The sequence below is a fragment of the Neovison vison genome, chromosome 2 (assembly GCF_020171115.1).
Source record: "Neovison vison isolate M4711 chromosome 2, ASM_NN_V1, whole genome shotgun sequence".
In the NCBI taxonomy this organism is placed as follows: Eukaryota; Metazoa; Chordata; class Mammalia; order Carnivora; family Mustelidae; genus Neogale; species Neogale vison.
Genome location: NC_058092.1, coordinates 239,296,847 through 239,319,522, shown reverse-complemented (window position 1 = coordinate 239,319,522; position 22,676 = coordinate 239,296,847). Strand labels below are relative to the sequence as shown.

General features: G+C 64.2%; 1 protein-coding gene across 1 annotated transcript in view; it reads left to right on the top strand.

The window, feature by feature from the left end:
- Nucleotides 1-22,676, top strand: part of STK32C (serine/threonine kinase 32C) — a 28,050-nt gene that overhangs the window by 2,148 nt on the left and 3,226 nt on the right. The window contains exons 2-9 of the mRNA XM_044240760.1: nucleotides 15,660-15,811; nucleotides 16,901-17,074; nucleotides 17,894-17,931; nucleotides 18,019-18,108; nucleotides 18,329-18,432; nucleotides 18,832-18,948; nucleotides 19,842-19,967; nucleotides 20,050-20,181. Coding sequence (XP_044096695.1) covers nucleotides 15,693-15,811; nucleotides 16,901-17,074; nucleotides 17,894-17,931; nucleotides 18,019-18,108; nucleotides 18,329-18,432; nucleotides 18,832-18,948; nucleotides 19,842-19,967; nucleotides 20,050-20,181 — 900 coding nt within the window. The 5' untranslated portion in view covers nucleotides 15,660-15,692. The remainder of the gene's footprint in view (nucleotides 1-15,659; nucleotides 15,812-16,900; nucleotides 17,075-17,893; nucleotides 17,932-18,018; nucleotides 18,109-18,328; nucleotides 18,433-18,831; nucleotides 18,949-19,841; nucleotides 19,968-20,049; nucleotides 20,182-22,676) is intronic.

Here is a 22,676-nt window from a genome sequence, read left to right as displayed (position 1 = left end):
TTGTTTTGCAGAGCAGAATGGAAGCTGGTGCTGGAAGCTCACAGTGTGTGCCCAGAACCCCGGCCCCACTGGCTGGCAGGTGGAGGGCCCTTGTGCCTGGTTCTTCTGACCAGGCCAGGAGTGGGTGGGGCGATTCTCAGTGCAGGAGGCTCCTCCCGGCTTGCTCCTGTGACTGGGCTGGGGGCTAGGGGTGGGGGTGTTGTTCCCAAGACGCCTGAGCCCATGTAAGCCCAGCAGTGGGCCTCACTCCTGTGGGGCAGGTGAGCAGGCAGAGCAGGTGAGCGGGTGGAGCAGGTGAGCAGGCGGAGCAGGTGAGCGGGCGCGGGCAGGTGAGCGGGCGCTGGCAGGTGAGGGGCGCGGCAGGTGGAGGCCTCTGCGGTGACGACGGTGACCACCCTTGGCAGGCGCCGTACGCCACTGCCGGGGGCCTCGGGTCGCAAGTGACACTCGGCCCCAGGGAGCGGCAGAGGTGACGGGCGGATGTGCGCGAGCAGCGCGGGGAGGGGAAGGGCTGGGGCGCTCCTCCGCCGCGGGGTCCGGCCGGGCCGCCCTCGCCAGCCGCCGCGGTCTCGGCCCCCCGCCGCGGTGTGACAGGCCGGCTGCGACCGTGCGCTTCGGCCCCGCCCAGTCACGCGGGAAGCGGCGCTCGGATTGGCCCGGGAGGGTCATGTGACCGGGATGGGGCCGGCGTTTTGGCCGCGCGGGGGTGGAGGGGCGGCGCGGTGCTCTGGGCCTGCTGGGCTCTGGGCCTCGGGGCAAGGGGAGGTCCTGCTTCCCTGCGGCGAACGGCGAGGGCCAGGCACAGCGCCCTCCCCGGGGGAGCCTGCGGGTGCGCCCCGACCGTCCTCGCCGCTCCCGCCCCGGCCTCCCCCTCTCTGTCCCCGGATGCCCCCTCCGTGTCCCCAGCCGCCCCTTCCCTGCCCCCTGTGTGCCCCCAGCCATCTCCTCACCACCAGCCCAGCTCTCGGCGCCCCTGCCTGACCTGTAACTAACGAGTATTCACGCCAGCGCCGACGCACTGTTCTGGAACCCGACTCGGACGCGCGCCCCCGGCCCTGGCGCGCCCCACCCAGCTGTGCTCCTTCCTGCCCTCCAGCCCCCACCCTCTTCCAGGACGCCCACTGTCCTCATGCTTGTTTTAACATTGGAACTTCTACAGAAGTGTTGTCACGATCAAGACAAAATCATGAAATTTGGGTAGGAGCTACGGTTAAAGGTTAAGAGAAAGTTGCTAACTTACCCAACTCAGGCTTCTCCATTGAAATGTTACATTTTTGGTCAATCTTTGGCGTTCTGTTCTGTTTATTATCTTGTTCTTGGAGTTTCTGCTTATTAAGCTGTTGCACACATTATCTTTGTTACTGTTAACAGGAGATTTTACTTTCTAGCGTTGCAGTTTATTGGAAAATGGTGATGTCTGTCACCCTGTCAGCCCCCGAGGCCACTGTGGCTGCTGTGGGCCGGGGACCTGGGTGGTCACTGGCTATGGCTGATACTCCTAGCCTGGGCAGCCCTGTGGCAGGTGTGGCCAGTGGGTGGGGTTCTGGCTTTGCCAACCTGAATGTCCTCCTTGCTGGCAGGTACGGGCTCCCAGTGATGCTATCCACGGGGCAGAGTCTGGGTCTCCATTCGGGACAGGGGTGTGCAGAGCCTCCTCAGGGGGGCACCTGGTGAGGCTAGACCATCAGGAAGCAAAGATTAAGGCGGTAGAAGGACACAGCCCATTAGAAAGCAAAGGCTTGTCATTTGGGGGTGGGTGTCCCCTTGTGAGTCCAGAGTCCCTGACCCAGATGCGTTTTCCAGAGACGTGACAGGCTTTTGCACAGTGGGCACAGTTGGGTGTTTGAGCAGGAAGGCCCTGGCCATCGTCCTGCACCCCAGCCCCTCTCTGCCCCTATGGCCTGGTCCTGCCTCGGCAGGTTTCTGCCCTTCCTAGGCCAGGCCTCTTCCCACTAGCTGCCCCGAGTGCCCTGTACCCCAGGGCACCCCCTTACTCTCTGCACCTACAGAAAGTGAGCTGTTGCTCACACAGAGCCTTCTGGGAGGGCCTGCTGCTGTGCATTTGCAGGTAGGTGGGCCTGGCTGCCTTCTGTTCCCCTACCCAGCTCAGACCTGTCAGGAGGCCGTGGGTTCCGAATTAGGGTGCTTACTGTGAGATCTGGCAGATATGGGGGCTCTGGGGACCCTTTTCCCTTCCCGCAGGTCTGGCTCTTGTAGGAGTATTGGCTGAGCTGTTATGGGGTGGGGGGAGTTCGGACCAGCATGTCTTGTTTCTCTCCAGTTTATGGGGGAAAAGCTAAGATAATTGGGGTACAGTGTGCCTTGGCTGCAGACCCCAACAACTGAGGGAGCTCCTGAGCCCCTTGTGACCACCAGATCTCAGAAGGACCTTGGAGATGAGGTGGGAGGGGTTAGCGGGGGCCGGTGTGGCAAGTGCAGTCCTGGGGCTCAGGGCCTCGGTTCTTTCCTGGTGGACCCTGCTTGTTGAGGACGCCCAGCCGTTGCCGGGGAAACACCTCAGAGGCAACAAAGGGCCTCCTGCCCAGCACCTGGGGGCAGCATCTACAGTTAACAGGGGGCCCTTCTGGGGTTTCGCCCTCAGTAGTGGCAGGAACGCGGTGGGGGTGGGGACGGTGCAGCTGTGGCCGAGGGCTCAGAGCTGTTGTGTCCTGCCAGCTCCTGGAGCAGGCTCACAGCCCCTACTGAGAGGTCTGGACACCCGGACCTTACAGGCCTGTGCCTCCGTGCCCTTGTTCCCATCACGTGCTTGACTGTGGCCTGACCACGCCAGTCGCCTTGGGAACCCTGGGAAGGAGCATTGCTGAAGGCCGGGCTAGCGACAGTCAGCAGAATTCACGGTGTCCAGTCGCATCGGCAGGGGCCCGCGGCTGGTGGCCTGGTGCTGGTCACCCTTAGGCAGGGCAGCCTGTGGGCCCGCACACACCCAGGCCCTGGGTTTCCCCACAAGGCTCCATCCTCGTAGCCACATAAATGGTGCAAATGACCCTTGACAGGGAAGAGCCTCCCCCATCCCAGGGAAGCCCACGCGCATAGGCACGCACGTAGGCACGCATGCACACACACACACCTGCGTGAATCAGTAAAACCCCAAAAAAGTCGAGCAAAGTAGAAAATTACTCAAACTGATGATAGTAGTTGAAATCTTGAAAAGGCCAGTGCACAGAAGAGATTAAAAAAAAAAATTAACTCTGCTGTTTAAATATCACCAGGCCCGCCAGTGCCACCTGTGGGCGCGCACGCCCAAGGCCCAGAGCAGGGACTGCAGCAGGTGTCTGCACTCCCGTGTTCACAGCAGCGTGGGTCACGGCAGGCACGGGGGGCAGGGACACGGGCGCCCAGCACGGATGAAGGGATGAGGTGTCACGTGTCCTGCAGCCTTGAGAGGAGGGATGGGCCGGCACCTGCTCCCGCATGGAGGGGCCCTGAGGGCCCTGAGTGTCCCCAGGCAAGGTCGGCAAGGCCCCGGTGTGCTTACGCTCCAGGCTTGGAGCCCCAACGCTGTCGGGGGGGCTTGGCATCAACCCCCGTCCGCAGAAGCCGGGCGGGCTCACAGGTTTCCCGTGGCTGCAGCGCCGGGGGCTCCCCGTGCTGCCGCCCTTCCCTCTCCATCTGGCCCCACAGAGTCCATGTTCAGACTTCAGTTTCGCACATGACCTTACAAGCAGCTCCTACTTGGGGCCCCTGATGGGAAGGGTTTGGCCCCAGAGCCAGCAGTCATTTGAGGGACCTTGCCCAGCTGACCTGTGTCCATCGGGCCTCCCAGAAGGGGCCCTGCTGGGCAGGCTGGGGTGCGGGCTGAGGGCTCTCCAGGGGTGAGGGATGCTGAGACCCAAACAAGCCACACCCGAGGGAAGAGGAGTGTGGGGGGCGGGCATAGGCGCTGGTCAGAGAGCCAGAGGAACACCACGTGTGCGTGTGCGTGTGCGTGTGCGTGTGCGTACCGTGGGAGGACTTGTGAGGCCAGTGGGGGCCCGTACCCAGCCAGAAGGGGCTGGACGGGGCAGCAGGGAGGGCAGGTGCTGAGGGCACAGCCTCCTTCCTCTCCCTACCCCAGGGAGCTCGCTCGGTGGTGGCGTCCACACCGGACGCTGCCCAGGCCGAGGGCTGAAGCTGTCCGCGAGCTGCAGGTGCCCAGCCCTCTCCGGCGTCACCGTCTCTCAGACCTGCAGTCCCAAAGAAAGCCAGCGTGGTGGCCTCCCCGGGGGCAGCATCTGACGGACCGCCCATCCCGTGCTCCGAAGTGGGCCAAAGCACAACGGGAACTTGCTGGCTTGGTCTCTGGGTCACTCGGGCCTTGCTGGGCCTTAAAATAGCCATCTCCCTAGAGACTGATTCCGGAGACGGAGGACGCTCCCACCCACTTTCTCGGTCTTGTTCCTGGCCAGCGCGCAGGTTGGGCGCTGCTGGGGGCCGAGGCCGGAGAGCTGCAGCCGGTGGGGGGACGCTGAGGGTGAGCCCACCGTCCCCTAGGAGCCGAGGGAGAAGGAAGCTTGCTTTGCCAGGCCTGCTGGACACGGCTGATGGCTGGAGGCTGTTCTTCAGGACTGGGAGGTGGTACGGCACCCTTGGCCCAGGCTGCTGACCGTGGGAGCCCAAAGGGTCCATCTCCGGTGAGCGTGTCTGGACATCTGTCGCTTCTGCCATCTCCAGTAGCTCAGGCAGTGCCGTTTGTCAGGGCAGTGACCCCTGGGTCCCCAGGACCCCAAGCTCCAGGCCTCCCCATGCACCATCGTGGAGCTGGGCCCCACATCCCTGGCCAACCAGCCTGTCCTGTGGGCTCTGCCTCATGGGGAAGCAGGTGGGCCCATGCTTGGGCGGCTGAGGCCCCGGCTCGGGACCCACAGCCGCACGGTGCGGCCTCACATCTCCTTTCGTTTTCCCTTTTGGGAAACCTCTAGCCTAAACACGATGGGGAGGAGGAGCAAAGCCACCAGCCCTCCAGCAGCTCGGGGTCATCTTGTCTCAGCTGCTTCCCGTCCCCAACCTCCTGCCCACACTCAGGGTAGGCGAACCGGACCCCGAAAGGGTCCCGCTTTATCTTTGAGCCTTTTCGCGGGCGCCTCCGCTCGCATCTCGGTCCCTCGGGCCCCCGGGGTGACCCGTGCCGGTCGGTCCCACAGACGCGTGTGTTTATTCGATGACTCAGACCCGCATGAGGCCCCCGCCCCCCTTCTCGCTGCGCTTCCTTGTAGACATTCCGGATCAGTGTGTGTGCTGGTCCCCGACTGCTCCCCACCAGCCCCGCCCCATGTGAGCGGTCACGTCTACACCGGCGGGGGGATCCGGTGTGACTTGCCACCAGGCTCTGTCTGAGTTAGGCCGCCAGGGATCGGCCCCCTCGCCCACGGCTTCCTGAGCAGCGCCGAGGAGTGGCGTCCCAGCTGCCACGTGTCGTCCCCAGCTCGCCGCCGTGCTGACGAAGGTTCTCTGTCCTCAAGGTGGAGAATAGCTCGTCCAGAAGGACACATGCCTTCTTCCCCTACCGGACAGCTGTCAGGGACAGAGCTGGGCCCCGGGTGTCCTCTGGAGGCCAGCAGAGCGGAGCTCCGTGGCCACGCTGACGCTGTGGACAGGACACCTTGCTGTCCCCTGGTCCACACGCTGTGACGCTGTTGGCGCCCAGTGTGACGGTGTCGCGCTCGCTGGGGGGACTGGACTCGCTGGGGGGACTGGACGCTCTGGCCCCGAGGAGCAGAGCCTTGGTTTCCCTGTGGGGCCTGGGCTCTCCTGGTGGGGGGTGACACTCACCTGCCACAGTCTGGGCGCCGGGGCAGCTGGCTGCTGCTGGACGTGGCTGCTTTTTACAGGCCTCTGTCGTGGCCAGAGCTGGGAGGTCCACGGGGGGCATCCCCTGGGGGTCGGGCACTCATGGTCCCTGGAAGTCATTCCCCTCTGATGACCCGCCTCCTGGACACACCCCGTTTTGGTATTATTTTGCTCTCAATTCTTCGGTTTCGCCCTTGGTGTTGAATGTGGTGTTTGTGGAGGACACGGGCGTGGTGCCACGTGGAGATCTGTCCAGCCAGGTCGCTCAGGAGTGCGCAGCCTGTCCCGCTGTGCCGTCCTGTTTCCTCCTCCCTCCTGGAAACATCCGTCTGGAAGCCGCACAGTTTACACGTCCATTCGTTTCTTTTTCTTCCTATGAAATCCGTGGTGGCTTCCCACACGGCGTTCCTCCGGGCATAGCTTTTCGTGCCACAGGATTTCTGGACCTGACGCTCCACCCGCCGGCAACTCTCCGGCAAAGCTCTGTTCTGTGTCGGCGTGACACGGGGCAGGCGTGCGGACGGGTGTCCCGTGGCTGCCGGACAGAGAGCACAGATACAGTGGCTCCAGCCCCGCGGACGTATTCTGTGGCAGTGTTGGGGGTCGGAGGTCGGCTGTGGGCAAGCCGTGGGCTGACGTCAGACTGCGGGCAGGCTGACTCCTTCCGGAGGCTCCAGGGGCACCATCTACCTCCTAGAGGAGCCTGCGGGTCCCGGTTTCCTGGCCTGTGGTTCTGCATGCCTCAGGCCCTGCTTCCTTCTGACCCCTGTACAGGGGTCCTCCATCTTTGCCCTGTACAGAAGCCCGTGATGACCCCAGGCCTGTCCGCTGGGGACGGTCCGCATCTCAGGGTCCTTCACATGATCACATCTGCAAAGCCCCCTGTGCCACATGTGGCGACAAGCCCACGGGTCACTGGGATTCGAGCATGGACATGTGGGGGCCAGTGTCTGCCGACCACAGCCCCTGGGGGGAGGGAGGGGCTGTCCCCTGTGGTGCAGTCTCAGGCAGGGCCACAGTGACCCGCGTGAGCCTCCGCTCAGCTTCGCCAGCGTCTCCGTGGGCACGTTTGTGGATGCGGACACGGGGGCTGGGAGGTAAATGCACACGCGAGTTCCTCCTGGGCCGGCCACCGTGGTGCTCTCCTACGCAGCACCTGCCACGCCACGTGTCGCCGGGGCTTGGATGTTCGCCAGTCTGACGGGAGAGAAATGGCATCTCTGAGGTTTTGCTCTGCCTTCTGTGACAGCGAGGCCGTGTGGAGGCCCTTCGTGTGTCTGTGCCGGTTCTCCTTCTGACCCTTCTCTTACTTCTAGAGGCTCATTAGGTCAGGGACACGCACGCTTTGTTTCTGGTGCAGACTACAAATTTTTCCCCCTGTGCTGTGTTTCAGACAGACATGTTTTCCCCACGTGGAAGATGTTCTGTTTTCAGATCTTGTTTATTGGCCTTTCCCCTTGTGGCCAGGGGCCTCGCGTCCCAGGAGTGCTGTCCTGTCTCGGGTCACAGAGCTCTCCTGGGTCACGTCTACGGTTCAGCTGCACATAAACGCTCACGCAGCCGGAGTCCATCCTGGCTATCGGGGTCACGAACGGACCGTGTTGGATCCGCTCTAGACAGCTACACCTGCCCCCGGCTCAGCCCACTCTTGAGTCTTCCCAGGGAGAGCACAGCCGCCCTCACCCCTGTGCTCGCTTTGAGCCTGTCAAACCCGGGTGTAGAACCAGGTCATGTGCAAGCAGAGGCGGTTTTAAATCTTTTGTTAGGCTTTGGCCTTGACTGCAGGTGCTGCGTTTGCCGGCTGGGGTGGGGTCTCTCGGGCTGGGGTGGGGTCTCTCGGGAGCCCCTGCATTCACGTGCCGTTTCTCTGTCCACATTCCTCGTCCGTCGGAGGGACAGTCGCAGGACCTGCCCCTGGGGAGCCGTGGGGACGACAGGAGGACATTAACATGCTCCCCCCAGGGTGCACGGGCACCGGGTCGAGGGCCTGTGTGGCTCACGGTCCTGTGTGGCCAGGTCCTGCCAGCGGTTGGCTCGCCGACCATTCTACTGGGGGTCCTGGGGCAGGAACGTGGCCAGACCTGTCCCTTCTGCCTGGAAATGAAGCTCCCCTGGTTGGCACTGGAACCCTTTGGCTTAAAATGATAAAATATTCATTATTGTATGCGAGGCCTGCTGGTGAAACATCTGGGAACAAGGAGGACGAGAACAGGTCCGTGGGGCTGCTGGCAGAGGCGGGCAGAGGCAGGTCAACAAAGCGTATGTGGCGAGAGGGGGAGGAGCCGTCTCAGAGCACACAGAGCCCCGCACACCTGCCCCTCCGGCGCACCTGCCACGTGGACTGCCCGCCGTCCTGGGAGAGCCCGGCGCCTCCCCTCCACCCCGGGCGATGGGCCCGCCTGCCCTGGGGCTGGACATGGGTTCCCGGTTCAGGGAGGCCAGGCGCCCTGTGGGAGGTGGTGCTGTGCAGACCCGCGCCCCAGCTCCCTTTCCTCCAGCCCAGCCGGACTGCCCGCACCCTCTCCCCGGCTCCAGAAGCTCCTGGGCGGGATCAGGAGACAATTTCCTTGTAATGTTTGAGGCTTTAAGTACCTGTTGTCAGGCGTTTGCTTTCTGGGGAACAAAAACTACTTGGAGAGGAAAAGAGCTTGGGGTGAATCACTAAATCTGCAGAACATGCCGACAGCACTGGATTGGAACGGCAGTTACCGAGCCATCGGCCGCCCCAGCTTCTGGCTGCCACGGGACCCCAGCCGCGCGGGCCGGGCAGCGGAGCTCCTCGTGCATCGGTCGGATTCTGTCCTGTTGTCCGCTTGGGTCCTCCACTGGAGGAAGCGGCTCAGAGCCCGGACCCGGGCCGTCTACTCTCGTCCTGGAAGAGCCGCCTGAGCGGGACGGCGGGGACGGCGCAGACAGACGGCGGGGACGGCGCAGACAGACGGCGGGGACGGCGCAGACAGACGGCGGGGACGGCGCCCAGCCCCAGCACCGCAGACCCTGCTGTTCTGAGCTCTCCTGGCAGAGAGCCCGCGGGGGCCACCAGACCTAGCCCTTCTAGCCACGGGGAGCTCCAGCCCCTCTCGGGGGGCCTGACGTGACCGACTCCGCAGGGCAACGCTGGCGCCCTCGGGACAGTGACCCTGTGGGCCCCACAGCCCAGCAGCCTCCCAGAAGCGGTGTGGTCGGCCGGCCTGGTTAGCAGAGGGGAGCCAGGAGGCTGGGCTCTCCCAGGAGAGGGCTGCGTGGGAGAGCACCCGACAAGTGGCAGGGACACGGTCAGACCGGGGCTCAGGTTAGAGTTCAGAGCAGGGGGGTCAGGTAGAGGTCAGAGAAGGGCTCAGGTTAGAGGTCAAATCGGGGGCTTGGGGTCGAGGACAGAGTGGAGTTTCAGGGTCGAGTCAGAGCTGGGGCTTGGGTTAGAGGTCTGAGTGGGGGGTTGTTGGCTCCCTGCTGAGCAGAGAGCCCGATGCAGGACTCGACCCCAGGACCTTGGGATCATGACCTGAGCCGAAGGCAGAGGATGAACCCACTGAGCCACCCAGGCACCCCAGTGGGTGGGGGTTTATGTTAGAAGTCAGAGCAGGGGCTCAGGCAGAGGCCAAATCAGGGGCTCGGGTTAGAGGTCAAATCGGGGGCTCAGGGTAGCAAACAGAGCCAGGGCTTGGTTAGAGGGCCGGCCGGGGGCTCAGGGTAGAGGACCGACCGTGAGCTCGGGGTAGAGAACAAAGTGGGGCTCAGGTTAGAGAGGTCAGAGCGGGGACTTGGGTTAGAGGTCAGAGCAGGGGCTGGTTGGAGGCCGTCAGGGTGACGGACACTGGATGGAAGCAGGGTATGTCCATAGATGGGCACCCTCGGAGGGTCGGGGACTGTGTTGTGTCCTGAGGCCGCGGTCACGCAGCGCCGCCGCTGGGGGCCCACAGCAGCAGAGACATGTCCCCCTACAGCTCTGGATGCCAGAACGCCAAAGTCAAGGTGTGGCTGGGCTGGGCTCCTCTGAGGCTCGGGGGAGGCGAATTTCCCATTGGCCTGGAGTACTAGTGGACATAGGACAGACAAAGAGAACAGCACGTGTGTGTTCAGGGTGAGTTTTATGTGACCCAGGAGCCCTCGTAAGGAAACAGCCACAAGGAGGTGGCCAGACCTACAGGTTTCCATCTGGGTTTGGACAAAGAGGCTGGTGCTGAGGAGTGACTGGACTCGGGGAGCGGAAGGGGAGAGTCGCGTGTCAAGGTCTGTCCAGAATTCTCTTGGCGTCGACTTCCCATCCTCGGGGCGCACGGTTCTCCCGGTGAGGGAGGGCCCCGTCCACCGTCGCCCACACGGGGCTCTTCTCTCAGGAGGAAGACGGACGGCCAGGGCGCCTGTCCTGCACCCGCTGGCGTTTAAATGTCTTGGCTCACGACGTGGGAGCCCGGGCGGCTCACTTTGGTGGCCGTCCTACTCCGCTCCCCGCTCCCCTTTGAGACGTCCCCCAGAGCGTCCCCGTTGAGACGGGACACAGGCAGCTTGCTCCTTCTCTCTTTGAGCCTGTGTCTTCGTCCGGAGAAGAGGTCAGGTCAGCGACATGGCTCTCCTTTCACGAGGCGGGGTTGCACGTGGACCGCCCAGCTCAAGGCCAGGTTCTGAGTCCGCAGGGAGGCCTCTGCTGGGGCAGGGCAGTGTTCATGTTTCGTGTTTGAAGGCGGAAGGCGGGGGGGGGGATGCCGGTTTTGCACAGAAAGCACAGAATGGCGCGCCCCGGCTGACGCAGAGGACGTCCGGCGCGGGCCCCCGGGCACCATCGCTGCCACTGACACACAGGCGAGAGGCCATGAGTCACACTACGTGTTTGCAGAGAGGTCGCGTCTCGTGGAACTCAGCCTGACGTTTACATGCGTGTGGCAAGAATAGTGGCTGACCACGTGGCTCTTCGAAGTCTGCTTTGCTAGAACTTTCCCACAGGGTCCCGGATCCAATGTCGCCTCTTGAGACTGAGAAGCCGGGTCACCAGACTCTGCCTTCACGCCCTCTAAATTAGGGTGAATTCCTGTCTTCCAGATTCCCAAGATCTCCCCAATTCCTGGGCCTGTCAAGAAGTGACCTTCTTTACTTGCCTGTAGGGCCAGGAGCCCCACGTGCACACCAGGCTGGTGCGCCCCTTACCTCCGTCTGGTCCAGCGTCGCCTGTACCGCTTTCAAAAACGACCTCCCCGTCGACGTCTTGGTGACATCACCATGAGTTTAATTACGTCCCACGACAAGGAGAACAGACTCCTCCCGTATGCAGACAGGCTGGCGTGAAAGTCGGCGTCTTTGATCACAGTCGCTGAGTTTCGGAGGAGTCGGGTGGGGAGAAGGGGTAAACGTCTCAGTCCTGCCTGTAAAGGTGTGATTTCCCAGATGGGCCATGAACTACGGAGAGCTTGAGAGAAAAGAAAGATGGGATTTCTTTCTTTCTCTTCTCTTCTCTCTCCAGGCAGGCGGAAAGTCTTGAGTAAGAGTGAGGGGGTGACGGGGGCCTGGGGGGCTCAGTCGTTCAGATCTGCCTTCGGCTCAAGTCATGATCCCAGGGTCCTGGGGTCGGGCCCCGTGTCAGGCTCCCTGCTCCGCAGGGCATCGGAGAGAAACGGGATTTCTTAAGTCTGGAGACCCAAACATCAGAGAACCAGCAATGCTTCAGACCAGAAGTCGTGGAAGAGGTCATCATCCTCATGAGGTCAGCCAGGGCCGCGTAATTAAATCCAGTTTCCTGAAGCCACGAGCTTCTCCATTAGTTTTGGAAGGTCTCCGGCTCCGCAGCGTGCTTTCAGGGTCCCCACGGAAGCCCTTCCCGGGGACTTTCGGAATGAAGACAGAGGGCTCTGGTGTGCGCTCGACTGTAAGACAGTGGTCCTCTCCGAATGTGGAGACAGTGAAAGCGGCCGTGGTTCGAGATCTGACGAGAGATTTTTGCAAAATGATGCAGCTGACAAGGAGATTTGGTTATTTCCGTGGCTGTGCCATTTATGACAATAACTGGAATTACCTGCGATTCTACAGACTCCAGGGGCGTTGGCGGGCAAGCTTCAGCCACTCTGCATAATTTCTGAAGCACGGGTATTAGCAGCACGTGTGCGGATGGCGGAGCCTAAGGGTTAGCGACACTTCCCGTCTGACGGCTTCCGGGTAACCGAACGCGTCATGTAAGCCTAACTGGGTAACATCTATATTTTTCTAAGGACAAATAAGAAATCAGTAACAAATCATAACAAATCAAAAAGACTGTGTTAAATTTGATTTGGGGAAGTTTGTAAAAAACAGGCAGAAGTTTTAAAATATTTGATTAAATAAGATCACAGATCACAAAGCTTACTTACCAATTTAACCAAAGTGACAAAGACTTTAAAAGCAAATACAGCAAGTAACATGCATGGGGGGAAAAAGACCACTTTGTTCTTCCCTGGCCGCTGGGAGGGCGGTGCTTACGGCTGTGTGACCGGAGCCCGGGGGGCCAGGGCTGCCCGGCTGGGCACAGGCCGTGGCCGTCAGAGCTCCCGAGCTCTCGGCTCGCCAGGAGCCTCCGAATGTGCCTCGTTGGATGGAGGTGGAGACGCTTCGGAAGCTCCGGGCTTCTCCTCCTGCGACCTCGGTCAGGAGACCCCGGGGCTGGGGTTGGGGGGTGTCCACCTGCCGCTCTGGGTCTCTCGGGTGTGCGGCGTGGGGAGAGCCCGCAGGCTGTCCCCTGTCACAGTCTCAGAAATCCTGAGGAAGAGCGTGGGGAGCGGCGGAGACAAGCGGGTGACTGGGCTTTAATGGCTGTGGCCACAGCCCACGGAACACATTCAGATGATGGCCGGGCGCCCCGGGGCCCCGCCGCTCCTCTTTGTCCTTCTGCATCTCCTGGGACGGCCCCAGATCGGAGGCCGGGCTCGCGGCGAGACGGGGATGCAGGACAGCCCGTGAAGCCCGGCGGTCTGTGGCCCGCTGGGAGAGCACTTGGGTGTCCCTCCTGCAGGTGACTTTTGGGCTGTTTTGCGAAATGAGGGGGTCGAGTCCAGAAAGCACATGGTTCTCGCACTAGTGGCCTCACGTGTGGGAGGGGCTGGGAAGTGGCCTCACCTCCTTCCAGTCTCAGTCCGGCAGCCCCAGCTGAGAAAGCGAGCAGAGCTGGACCATGCTGTCCAGGGACACCGACCACTCTGCTCTGTCCCCCCCGGCTTCCAGGACAGCGGGCGGCCAGCCACGTTGGCTTCCTGGGGCCACTGTGACAGATGACCACACACCGAGGACCCTCCCTCTGGTCATCACATTTCCTCTTGCCGTAGATCTGCGTCCCCCAGCCCGTGTGGAAGCCCCCCAGTGTGCAGGGGTTCACGCGTGGGGTCTGTGGGAGGAGCTTGGGTTCTGGGAAGTAGAGGGGGTGGGGCGGATTCACGTCGGCCTCTGAGGGAAGGGGGGGCAGAGACCAGACGTCTCTGTGCGCGCCCTGAGCACCGGCTGCGGGAGCACCGTGCGAGCCGACACCATCTGCGAGCCGTGGGGTCCTCACCGACAACGGCTCTGCCGGCACCTTGCGCTTCGACTCCCACCTCCAGACTGGGAGAAAGAACCGTCTGCTACTTAGGCCACGGGGTCTGCAGTGTTTGGGCAGCGCTGCGGAGGATGCCTTCTTGGGGCTCTCCCCTCCCACTGCTCCTCCTCACGAGGACTCTGCGGGGCAGTCTGGGACTATCTCCTGGGACAGTCACACATCACAGGGCACGGGGACTAGGATGTGGGTGTCCCTGGGGCCATCGTTCTGCTGAGCACGGTAGAGACACAGCCGTGGTCGGTGGACACGTGGGCACGACAAAGCCGGGGGGACGTCGGGCTGCCCACAGGCACCTGCGGGCTCCTGGACAGGGGTCTCTCTGCTGCGTGTGGCCGCAGTGGGCAGAACCACCCCAGGAGCCTGTCCTCTCTGGTGGCCTCCTCAGCCCCGGCCGGTGTCCTGCTGCTCCGGGTCAGCAGAGGTCCCCACGGGTGTGATGTTCCCGCAGAGGAGCCGCCTCACAGTGGTCACCACCCCTGTCCCCACCAGCAGGGCTCTGTCCATCCTGACGCCCCTTGGGGACCACATTTTCAGGACTGTGCTCCTTTCAGAGAACAGACACCCTGTCCCCTGTTCACTCTGGGGGAGAGTCAGGGAAGACGGGAACTGCTCCCAGCCTTTATTTGCGTGGGAAGGCCTGGGCGGCACGGAGAGGGCAGGACTTGGGCTGTGGCCTGCCTTCCCTGCCCCACTCTTCCCGCCGTCAGGAACGGGGCTCCCGTGTGTCTGCCCCCGCCCCAGCCTGGGAAGAGCATCGAGGACGGGCTTAACTCGTGGCGTCAAGACCTCGTGGGGGTCTCGGAAGTACGAAGCGAAGCAGGTCTGAGGCCGGGTGCAGGTCCCCAGGCTGCGAGCTTCCTGGCAGTCAGCCCAGCGAGAGGACGTTGTAGGCAGGGCTTTGCGGGGGCCTGGGGGGCCTTCACGGGTTCCCGGGCAGCTTTGAGATGGGAGCTGGCCAGGCTCAGAGCTCCGCGTAGCTCAGCCTGGCCGAACGCCCCCTCCACGCCCGGGGACGTCACGCCAGCCAGCTTTGCCTCCCTGGGGCCCGGCGGGAGGTGTGTGGCTGTCGCCTTGGAAACCGCCTCTGCAGCTCGTGAAGGTCCTGCACTGGATGACGTGGGCGCTGGGCTGACGGCGCCTGGTTGTCGTGTCCAGCGCCCCACAGCTAGTGGTCACCCACCACCTGCCTGCCAGACACCCTCGCTTGAACAGAGCAGACGCCAGAGCGGCGGGGGCTGGGCTGCCGTGTGCCCCGTGCTCCGGTCCTGCCTCTGCCTGCGCCCGCACTTCGTCTCCACACTGGATTAAGAGCATAGCTTGTGGTTTCTGCTTGGCTTTATAAAAATCTCCACACGTCCTCAAAAGCCTTTGTAAATTCTGTTCCAGGGGCTGCGTGGTTTTTCACGGAGCTCCCTTGCCCGTGTCCATGAGGTTGTTGGGAGATAAGGTTGCTCGAAAGTCTGTTCTAAGCAGTTTGCTCAACTGTGATGATCATTTCCCGGAAAAAGCACCTTTGTTTCTTAGGATGCGCTCCCAGAGAGGGAACGTAGGCTTCCTCCAAGGGCTGGATCCCACGGGTGTGGCCCGAGACTCTGATGCTCACCGACACTTCTGGTCCAGGACACCTGCCTTTGGGTGCGGCACCCGGGACAGTCTCCCACCCACCTGGAGGTCCAGAACCTTCCATTTCCTCTCCTCCTTTCCCACCCCAGCCCACCCCTGGCTCCTGCAGCTTGGAGACCTGAAGCCCGAAGGCATGGGGTTCCTCGCAGGTGGCTTCGGTCACCTGTCCATGAGCGGCCTCCCTACCACTTGGATGGGGGAATGAGGCATTGCCCCCCCCCCAGCCTATGCTTTTGTACATTAGCCCCGCTTCCTTTGGAGACATGGGTCCCTGGTTCTGACGGATGCCCCCGGCCGCTCGGGCTTGCCCCAGCTGACTCGGGACTGCTTCTTGGGTCTCTCTGTCCCACACGTGTAAACGCTGCCAGCGATAGCACTGGTCGGCTGTATAGTCCAGTGCCCTGGGGGACTAGCATGTGAGAGCCGTGTGGGACCCTGTTGTCACAGGAGGGTCCCTGTCGCCACGGGGATGGTGGCCCAGGGTTGACGAGGACAGCAGCTGTCGCACGTGGGGTCTTCCTCGACCTCCCCCAGCAACCCTCCAAGTCAGCAGCTGCCCCGAGCGCCGGGAAGGGGTGCTGGTCCCCGTGGGGAGGGGCCTGCCCCACCAAAGACCTCCCGTCATTTCTGGGTTGCGTCTGGTGCGGGCGGCAGGGGTAGGGGTGGCGGCGTGGACACGGGCGTCCCGTCCGTCCTCCAGGTGTGCATCGTGCAGAAACGGGACACCGAGAAGATGTACGCCATGAAGTACATGAACAAGCAGCAGTGCATCGAGCGGGACGAAGTACGCAACGTGTTCCGGGAGCTGGAGATCCTGCAGGAGATCGAGCACGTCTTCCTGGTCAACCTGTGGTGCGTGACCCGCTGCCACCCTCCCTGACCCCGGGGCCCTTCCCTCCGCTCTCTCCTCCCCTGCCCTGGGGACTCCGCATGCACTCAGCTTCCCTGTCCCGGGGCCAGAGCTGTCCAGGCGTATGGGTCTCCTGACCTACAGGAGGGCCAGGCTTTCCCGCCAAGGGGCCTGTGGCCCATGGAGTCGCTGGCGCTAGAGTCAGTGGGGAGAGTTCTGGGGGCCTGAGCGCCTCCATAAAATGGGCACCGAGACCAGCTCCTGGATGGGAAGGAGCCTGGAAGCGGCAGTGAGGTCACCGTCCTCTCTCCCGTGGGGGGTCGTGCTGCCCAAGGGCGCCTCCCCACGCGGGGTCCTCCCTGACACTCCCAGCCTGGGTCCGGGCTCCCTGATGGGCTTACAGACCGGACCGCGTCCCCGAGGGCCCCGTGGGCCAGGCGCCAGGTGGCTGGGAGGGCTGCACACACGGAGCTCTGGTCCTGGTAGCTAGCGCCGCCTCGGGACGATCGAGCCGAGGGTCCCTCAGCTGCACGTGGGGGAGAGGTGGCCCCGCCAGCATCTGGGGACAGAAGTGTGGGACAGGGCATTGTTGAGAGTGACTTGGCGCTAGCTTCTCCAGGGGACACACTCAGGGCTGAAGACCCCCCCATGGGTCATTCCTCTGGGGACTCCGCAGGTGCGAGAGGTCCCTCAGCATGGCCAGCAGCCCGAGTCAGATCCCAGGGTCCTGCCTGCGTGTAATCAGGAGGCAGGAGCTGGCCGTGCCACAGGGGATGTAGCCTTGCCCGGGTACTAGTGGGAACAGAGTGGGACCCCAGGCCGGCAGGGCAGTGGAGCCCGGAGCTGCCCGGGCCTTCTCCAACTCCTCACCCCTGGACGTGGGCCCCGCCTCCCGCGCTGTGGCCAGAGAGCCCAGCGATCGTCTGGTCCCTGTGCTAGCAGAGGGGATGGCGGGGCCCTGCTCCTGGGGAGTGCGCGTGGGAGGTTGGGGGTGTCCGGGCTCTTAGATGGGGGGGTCATCGAGTGCGGCGGGCGCTGTGACCCCAGCTCGCTTCCCACGTGTGTGCCACGCTCTCGCACGGTGCCCGCAGGTACTCCTTCCAGGACGAGGAGGACATGTTCATGGTCGTGGACCTGCTCCTGGGCGGGGACTTGCGCTACCACCTGCAACAGAACGTGCAGTTCTCCGAGGACACGGTGAGGCTGTACATCTGCGAGATGGCACTGGCCCTCGACTACCTGCGCAGTCAGCACATCATCCACAGGTGTGTGCCCAGGGGGTCACCTGCGGGCGGCTGTGCTCCAGCGGGACCTGGACAGGCTCCTGCACAGTCTGCCCGGCCCCTGGCCTCCAGAGCTGCCCGCAGGTGTGGCTCCCGAGCCCATCAGCGCCTGGCTCCAAGCCAGCCCCGCGGCTGTGCACCTGCTGCCCCTGGGGGTGGCTTCCATGTAAGCAGCCCCAGGTGGGCTGGGAACGGGGTCCCCTTCAGCTGGTCTGTCCAGCTGCTAGGTCCTGCCCGGCCACCACCGAGCAGAGGCCGTTGCTCATCGGCCATGCCCCCGGGGGATTGAACAGTTGTTAGGGGAAAGCAGATCAGGAAGATGAAGATGGCGTGTTAGAGTCAGGGAGATAGGGTCTCTGCGCTCCTGCCCCGGAGGACTGTTACCCGGTTACGATCCAGGCACAGACGCTGCCTGAGCTCCGAGAGTCAGGCCCGAGGAGGCCCGAGGCCAGCCGGAGGGAGGCATAGACCCCAATATCAATTCTGTGCAGCCCCAGGGTCTGGGTGAGGGGGCGGGCATCTGTCCTCCGGGGCTGCAGCACCCCTGCATCCGGTGCACTCGCCCCCGTCCGTCGGGCCGCAGCAGGTGGCGGCTGGAGGCGCCCCCGGCCCCAGGCCCAGAACAGCTCATGTCGCCTGGTTCCGCCAGAAAGTTGCCAGGTCCGTCGTCTTAAGGCCCACTTTGGTCTCTGGGGCGTCGGCCTTGAGTGGGGAGGGGCCCGAGGGACCCCCTGCCCCGCCGGGGACTGCAAGGCAAGAACAAGGCACGAACCGTCGCCCCGTTTCCTGCTCCCTCAACAGAGACGTCAAACCTGACAACATCCTGCTGGATGAGCAAGGTGAGCGGAGGCTGGGCGAGGCCGGGCACGGGGTGGGGTGGGCGGCGGCATCTGGCCCACGGGATGCATCGTCTCCTCTGCTCGCAGGACACGCACACCTGACCGACTTCAACATCGCCACCATCATAAAGGATGGGGAGCGGGCCACCGCACTCGCCGGGACCAAGCCGTACATGGGTGAGCCACGGCCACTGGCCTGCTGTGTCCGGCCCAGGCTGGGGGGCGGGGTGGGGGTCACTTGGGTCACTTCCCTGCAGGCACAGGGCTGTGTGGGACTGGGGCACAGGAGGATCCCACCGCCCACACCGGGGGGAGGAGGGACCCCCAGGCGGTCAGTGGGGAGGGGGCCCGGGGCCTGTGGGTTCGGGACACTCAGCTGCTTCTCCCTCCTGGAAAGCTCCGGAAATCTTCCAGTCCTTCGTCAGCGGTGGGAGCGGCTACTCCTTCGAGGTGGACTGGTGGTCAGTGGGGGTGCTGGCCTACGAGCTGCTGCGTGGATGGGTATGGAGCAGGCTGTGTCCCCCAGGGGTGGCCCGAGCCCTCAGGGAAGGATGAGGCTGCCCCCCCATCCCCAAGGGGGCTCAGCGTCTGCGTGGAGAGACACTGAGCAGGTGCAGGAGGGCTGAGACCTGTTAGAGGGTCTCTGTGGGCGTCCCTGTGCTCTCACCCTGGTGTCCCCTCCTGGGGACCTCTGGGACCCCCCACCCTGGAGGACGGCAGCCCGTCCTGGCCTCGGGGCCAAGCCACCTGGGCCCAGACCCTCTCGGGGGTGACGTGCTTCCTTCCAGGCCCCGGGCTCCCCCGGGAGCTGCACCTGCGTGGGGGGAGGGGTGGGCGTGTGGCAGGTGCCTCTGGCTGTGGGGTGAGGCCCTTGGCGCAGCGCTGCCTCCCCCGCCCCAGAGGCCCTACGACATCCACTCCAGCAACGCCGTGGAGTCCCTGGTGCAGCTGTTCAGCACGGCGAGCGTGCAGTACGTCCCCAGCTGGTCCAAGGAGATGGTGGGCCTGCTGCGCAAGGTGAGCCCCTCCGCCCGAGGAGGGCCGTGAGCACCCTGGCCGCAGGCCCCGGAGGCACCCTGAGAAGACCCGGCCCCCACTGCACCTCAAACGGCCTGAGCACGCGGTTGTGGCGGCCCAGGGGACCGGGTCAGGACTGCTGTCCGCGCCTCCATCTGGGGTCCAGGGCTGGGATGGCCCCACCGCTCTGCACTCAGGGAGCCCCACTCGGAGCACACGGGTGCCTGTCGGGTCAGGATGGGGTGTGGGAGAGCCCCGCTGCCTCCTGGCCCTCAGGGCTCTCCTCTGCATGCACTCGCCCCTGCCGGACACCTTCACCCCTGCAGTGATAACCAAGCAGCCAGAAACTCTTGGTCCCTGGGGGACTGTCCACCCGGTCCCTCGGGGGCTGTCTACCCGGTCTGCACCGACCACTCTGCCCAGGGGCCTCCCATAGTGGCATCTTGGTCCCCAGAGACCCAAACAGGGACTGGGGACCCTCTGTATGCCAAGCTTCACACCGTGGGGAAGCCTCAGGTAGGGTCTGCCACATTTTCTGTAACAGGAAGGACAGCATGTGGGGGGCACGTAGGCCCGGGGACCTGGCCACACAGGGCGCCCTTGGACTCCCTCGGGGCCTGTCCAGGTCCTTACTGTGGCCCTCATTGCCACTAGCCAGGCCGAGTCTGCCGCCTGCTGGTGAATTATGGTAGAGGGTCCCCGGGGACCCCACCTTGGCCAGGCTGTCCCGTTGGCCACATTACTGCACTGACCCGAGGTCGGGTCCGTCCTTGCCTGGCCCTTGAGGTCCTCGCAGCGAGAGCTCCCTGGAGTTCCCTGGCCTGGGGCAGGCGGTCAGCTGTGGGCACCGGGTCGTGGGGCCCAGGCACGGTCTCACGTGGGCCCCATTCCAGCTCCTCACAGTGGACCCCAAGCACCGAGCATCCAGCCTCCAGGACATGCAGGCGGCCCCGTCCCTGGCCGGCGTGCTGTGGCAAGACCTGAGCGAGAAGAAGGTGGCGCCGGGCTTCGTGCCCAATGTAAGCCGGGGAGGCGGTGGGGGTGGCTCTGGGAGGGCCTGGGCGCCCTGCTGGCCGGGCTCAGCTCTCCGTCCCCCCACAGAAAGGCCGCCTTCACTGTGACCCCACCTTCGAGCTGGAGGAGATGATCCTGGAGTCCAGGCCCCTGCACAAGAAGAAGAAGCGGCTGGCCAAGAACCGGTCCCGGGACAGCAGCCGGGACAGCTCGCAGTCGGTGAGGGACGCGACCCCCCCCACGCCTGCTCGTCGTCCTCCTGTGCAGATGGGGTCCCTGCTGCTCCATCCTGCCCCTGGCTGTGGGGCTCCCGGGCCGGGGACCCATCACGCCGGCTGTGCTCCCGGGGTCTCACACGCTCGCCCCGTGCGCGGAGCTCGTCTTATAGGGACACCCTAGCCCCAGATGACCCTCTCCCAACCTGACTCTGTCACATTCCAGCGAGCTGAAGGGTAGGAGGTCACTCTGCGGGGTGGGAAAGAGAGTAACCCACAGCAGCCCCTCTCCTGCCCCGGGAGTGCGGGGGCGCCCCTGGGGAGCTCGCGCTGTGAGCGTGGGACCAGCCCGGCCCCTCCCCCAGGTATAGCTGGTCCTCACAAGGGCACGCGGGGTACAGGGGTGGATGGCAGGGGTCACAGCGGTGACCCTGTACGCCACCGGTGCCGCCCCACTCCTGGACCGGTCTGAGCCGGCAGAGGCCCCCAGCCCCAGCGCCACCCCCTCACACGCGCTCCCCTGCACAGGGGTGGGGCAAGGAGTGGGCACGGGCCGGCTGCTGGTGGCGGCCCCTGGCGAGCGGGGCTGGAATTGCGGGTGTGGCGCCGCCCATTCCCCCGTGGGGGCTGTTCTGCTCTGGGTGTGGGCGGAGGCCGCGGAGCCCCTCCCTGCTGCGTCCTGCCGGGAGTCCCGCTGTTCCGAGGCCAGGGGCCCACCAGGGAGGCCGCCCGCTGTGGGTTTTCGCTTTCTCGTGGGAGGGGTCGTTCTCGGAGGCGCTGGACTCGACGGGCCGCGGTGTGTCCACTCCTCTCTCGTCCTGCTTCTGGCGTCTCACCGGAGAAACTGCCGCCGACGAAGGCCACTGAGGTCCAGTCCTGCGGCTTCTTCTCAGTGTTGGCCCATCTCACCTCTGGGGTCCGCTTTCGGGGGGTAGCGGAGAGCGTGAGGTCGGGGTCCGGGTCCGACCTTCGGCCCGTGGACGCCCGCGTTGGAGAGACAGTTCTGTTCTCGTCGAATGGCTTGGCGTCGTTTTCAAACGTCGGTCCTCCAAAAGTAGGGGCTTGTTCACGGACGCACGATCCCATCCCTGGATCTGTGGGTCCCCCTCGTCTGCCCGGTGCCTGCCCCACCTGTCCGATGACCACAGCTTTGGTGTCCGCGTCGAGATCAGGGACCTGAGTCCCGCTCTTTGTCCTCTTTCAAGATCGCTTGGCGGTTCTAGGTCTCTTGCATTTCCGGTGAATTCCCAGAGGCTCGGGGAGTATGTCTGCTCAGCGGGTCTGTTTTTGCTGGAAGTGGAGCCGGTCTCGAGGCCCCCGCCACTCCGCACCGGGGGTGACAGCTGTCGGTGTCAGCACTGCCCACACACGTGTGCCCGCAGACGAGGATCCACGCGAGGGTTTACTCAGGAAATCCGCCTGGGGCGGTTGGTGTCAGAGTCCTGAGGACAGCGGCTTCCATCTCGCACCCCCCGCAGCCCTCAGCTAAGGGGCAGGAGGGCTGTACGTTTCTCTGGTCTTGTGGCGCGTGTGCGTGTGCGTGTGCGTGTGTCGGCCGAGAGCCGAGTGGTGCAAGTGTGGGTGTCCTGCCCTAGAACCGGACGCGCACACGGACACGGCACAGGGCTTCCTGCGGACACGCGCCCCACAGCCGGGGAATAGGGGTCCTCTGTGCACCCTGTGGTGTGTGAGGCCCGCCTTGGCCCACCCGCTTCCACGGTGCCCCGGATTGTTCTGGAACCAGTCCTCAGGCCTCCTGGGGAAACCGAGAGGGGCGCGGTTAGCTGGCTGGACCACAACCCTGGCCGCTCCGTCCTCCGTGTCCCTTCACGTACCGCCCCACCCTCCCTTGCCCCTCTGGGGGTCTGCGTGTTGGCGGCTCCCCTCCTGGTGTGACGCGGACCCGTGCCCAGAGAGCTCGGAGGCCCTGGCCACATCGTTTCTCAGGCGGGAGCGCGGGCTCTTGTCCGTTCATTATCAGCACGAAGTCGGGCAAGGCTAAGATGCGTTCTCGGCCCAGAAGCCCTGTTTACTCCTGATGGTGGAGACCGGCCACTCAGTCAGGGTGGCGACCCCTCTGGGAGGCCACGGTGGCAGGGCAGCCACCGGCAAGGACAGAGCTGTACACACCGAGGGCTGGCCTCACCTTCAGCGGGCACTGACCCGCTGGTGGGAGGAGCTTCTGGGCTTGGGGTGCCCAGAGCCCACGTGGGACCGGGCGCAGTTCACCGGATCCCCCCACTGCAGACGGGTGTGGACAAGGACATCTGGAGGATGTGCCACTTCCTGCTGCTCTCGTGCGGTCGCTGTCACGGTCCGCGCGGTGCAGGACTGGGAACGTCAGGCAAGCGAGGCTCTTTCTGGCTCTAAGCCCGGCCTTGGGCCAAGGCCACAGAAGTGCCACTGGCCGCCTCGGGTGACTGCAGAGCGCTCCTCGTCCTTCCTGTGGGGGCACGGAGAGGACGCCTCTGTCAACCCAGAGGCTGTGCGCCACACCCA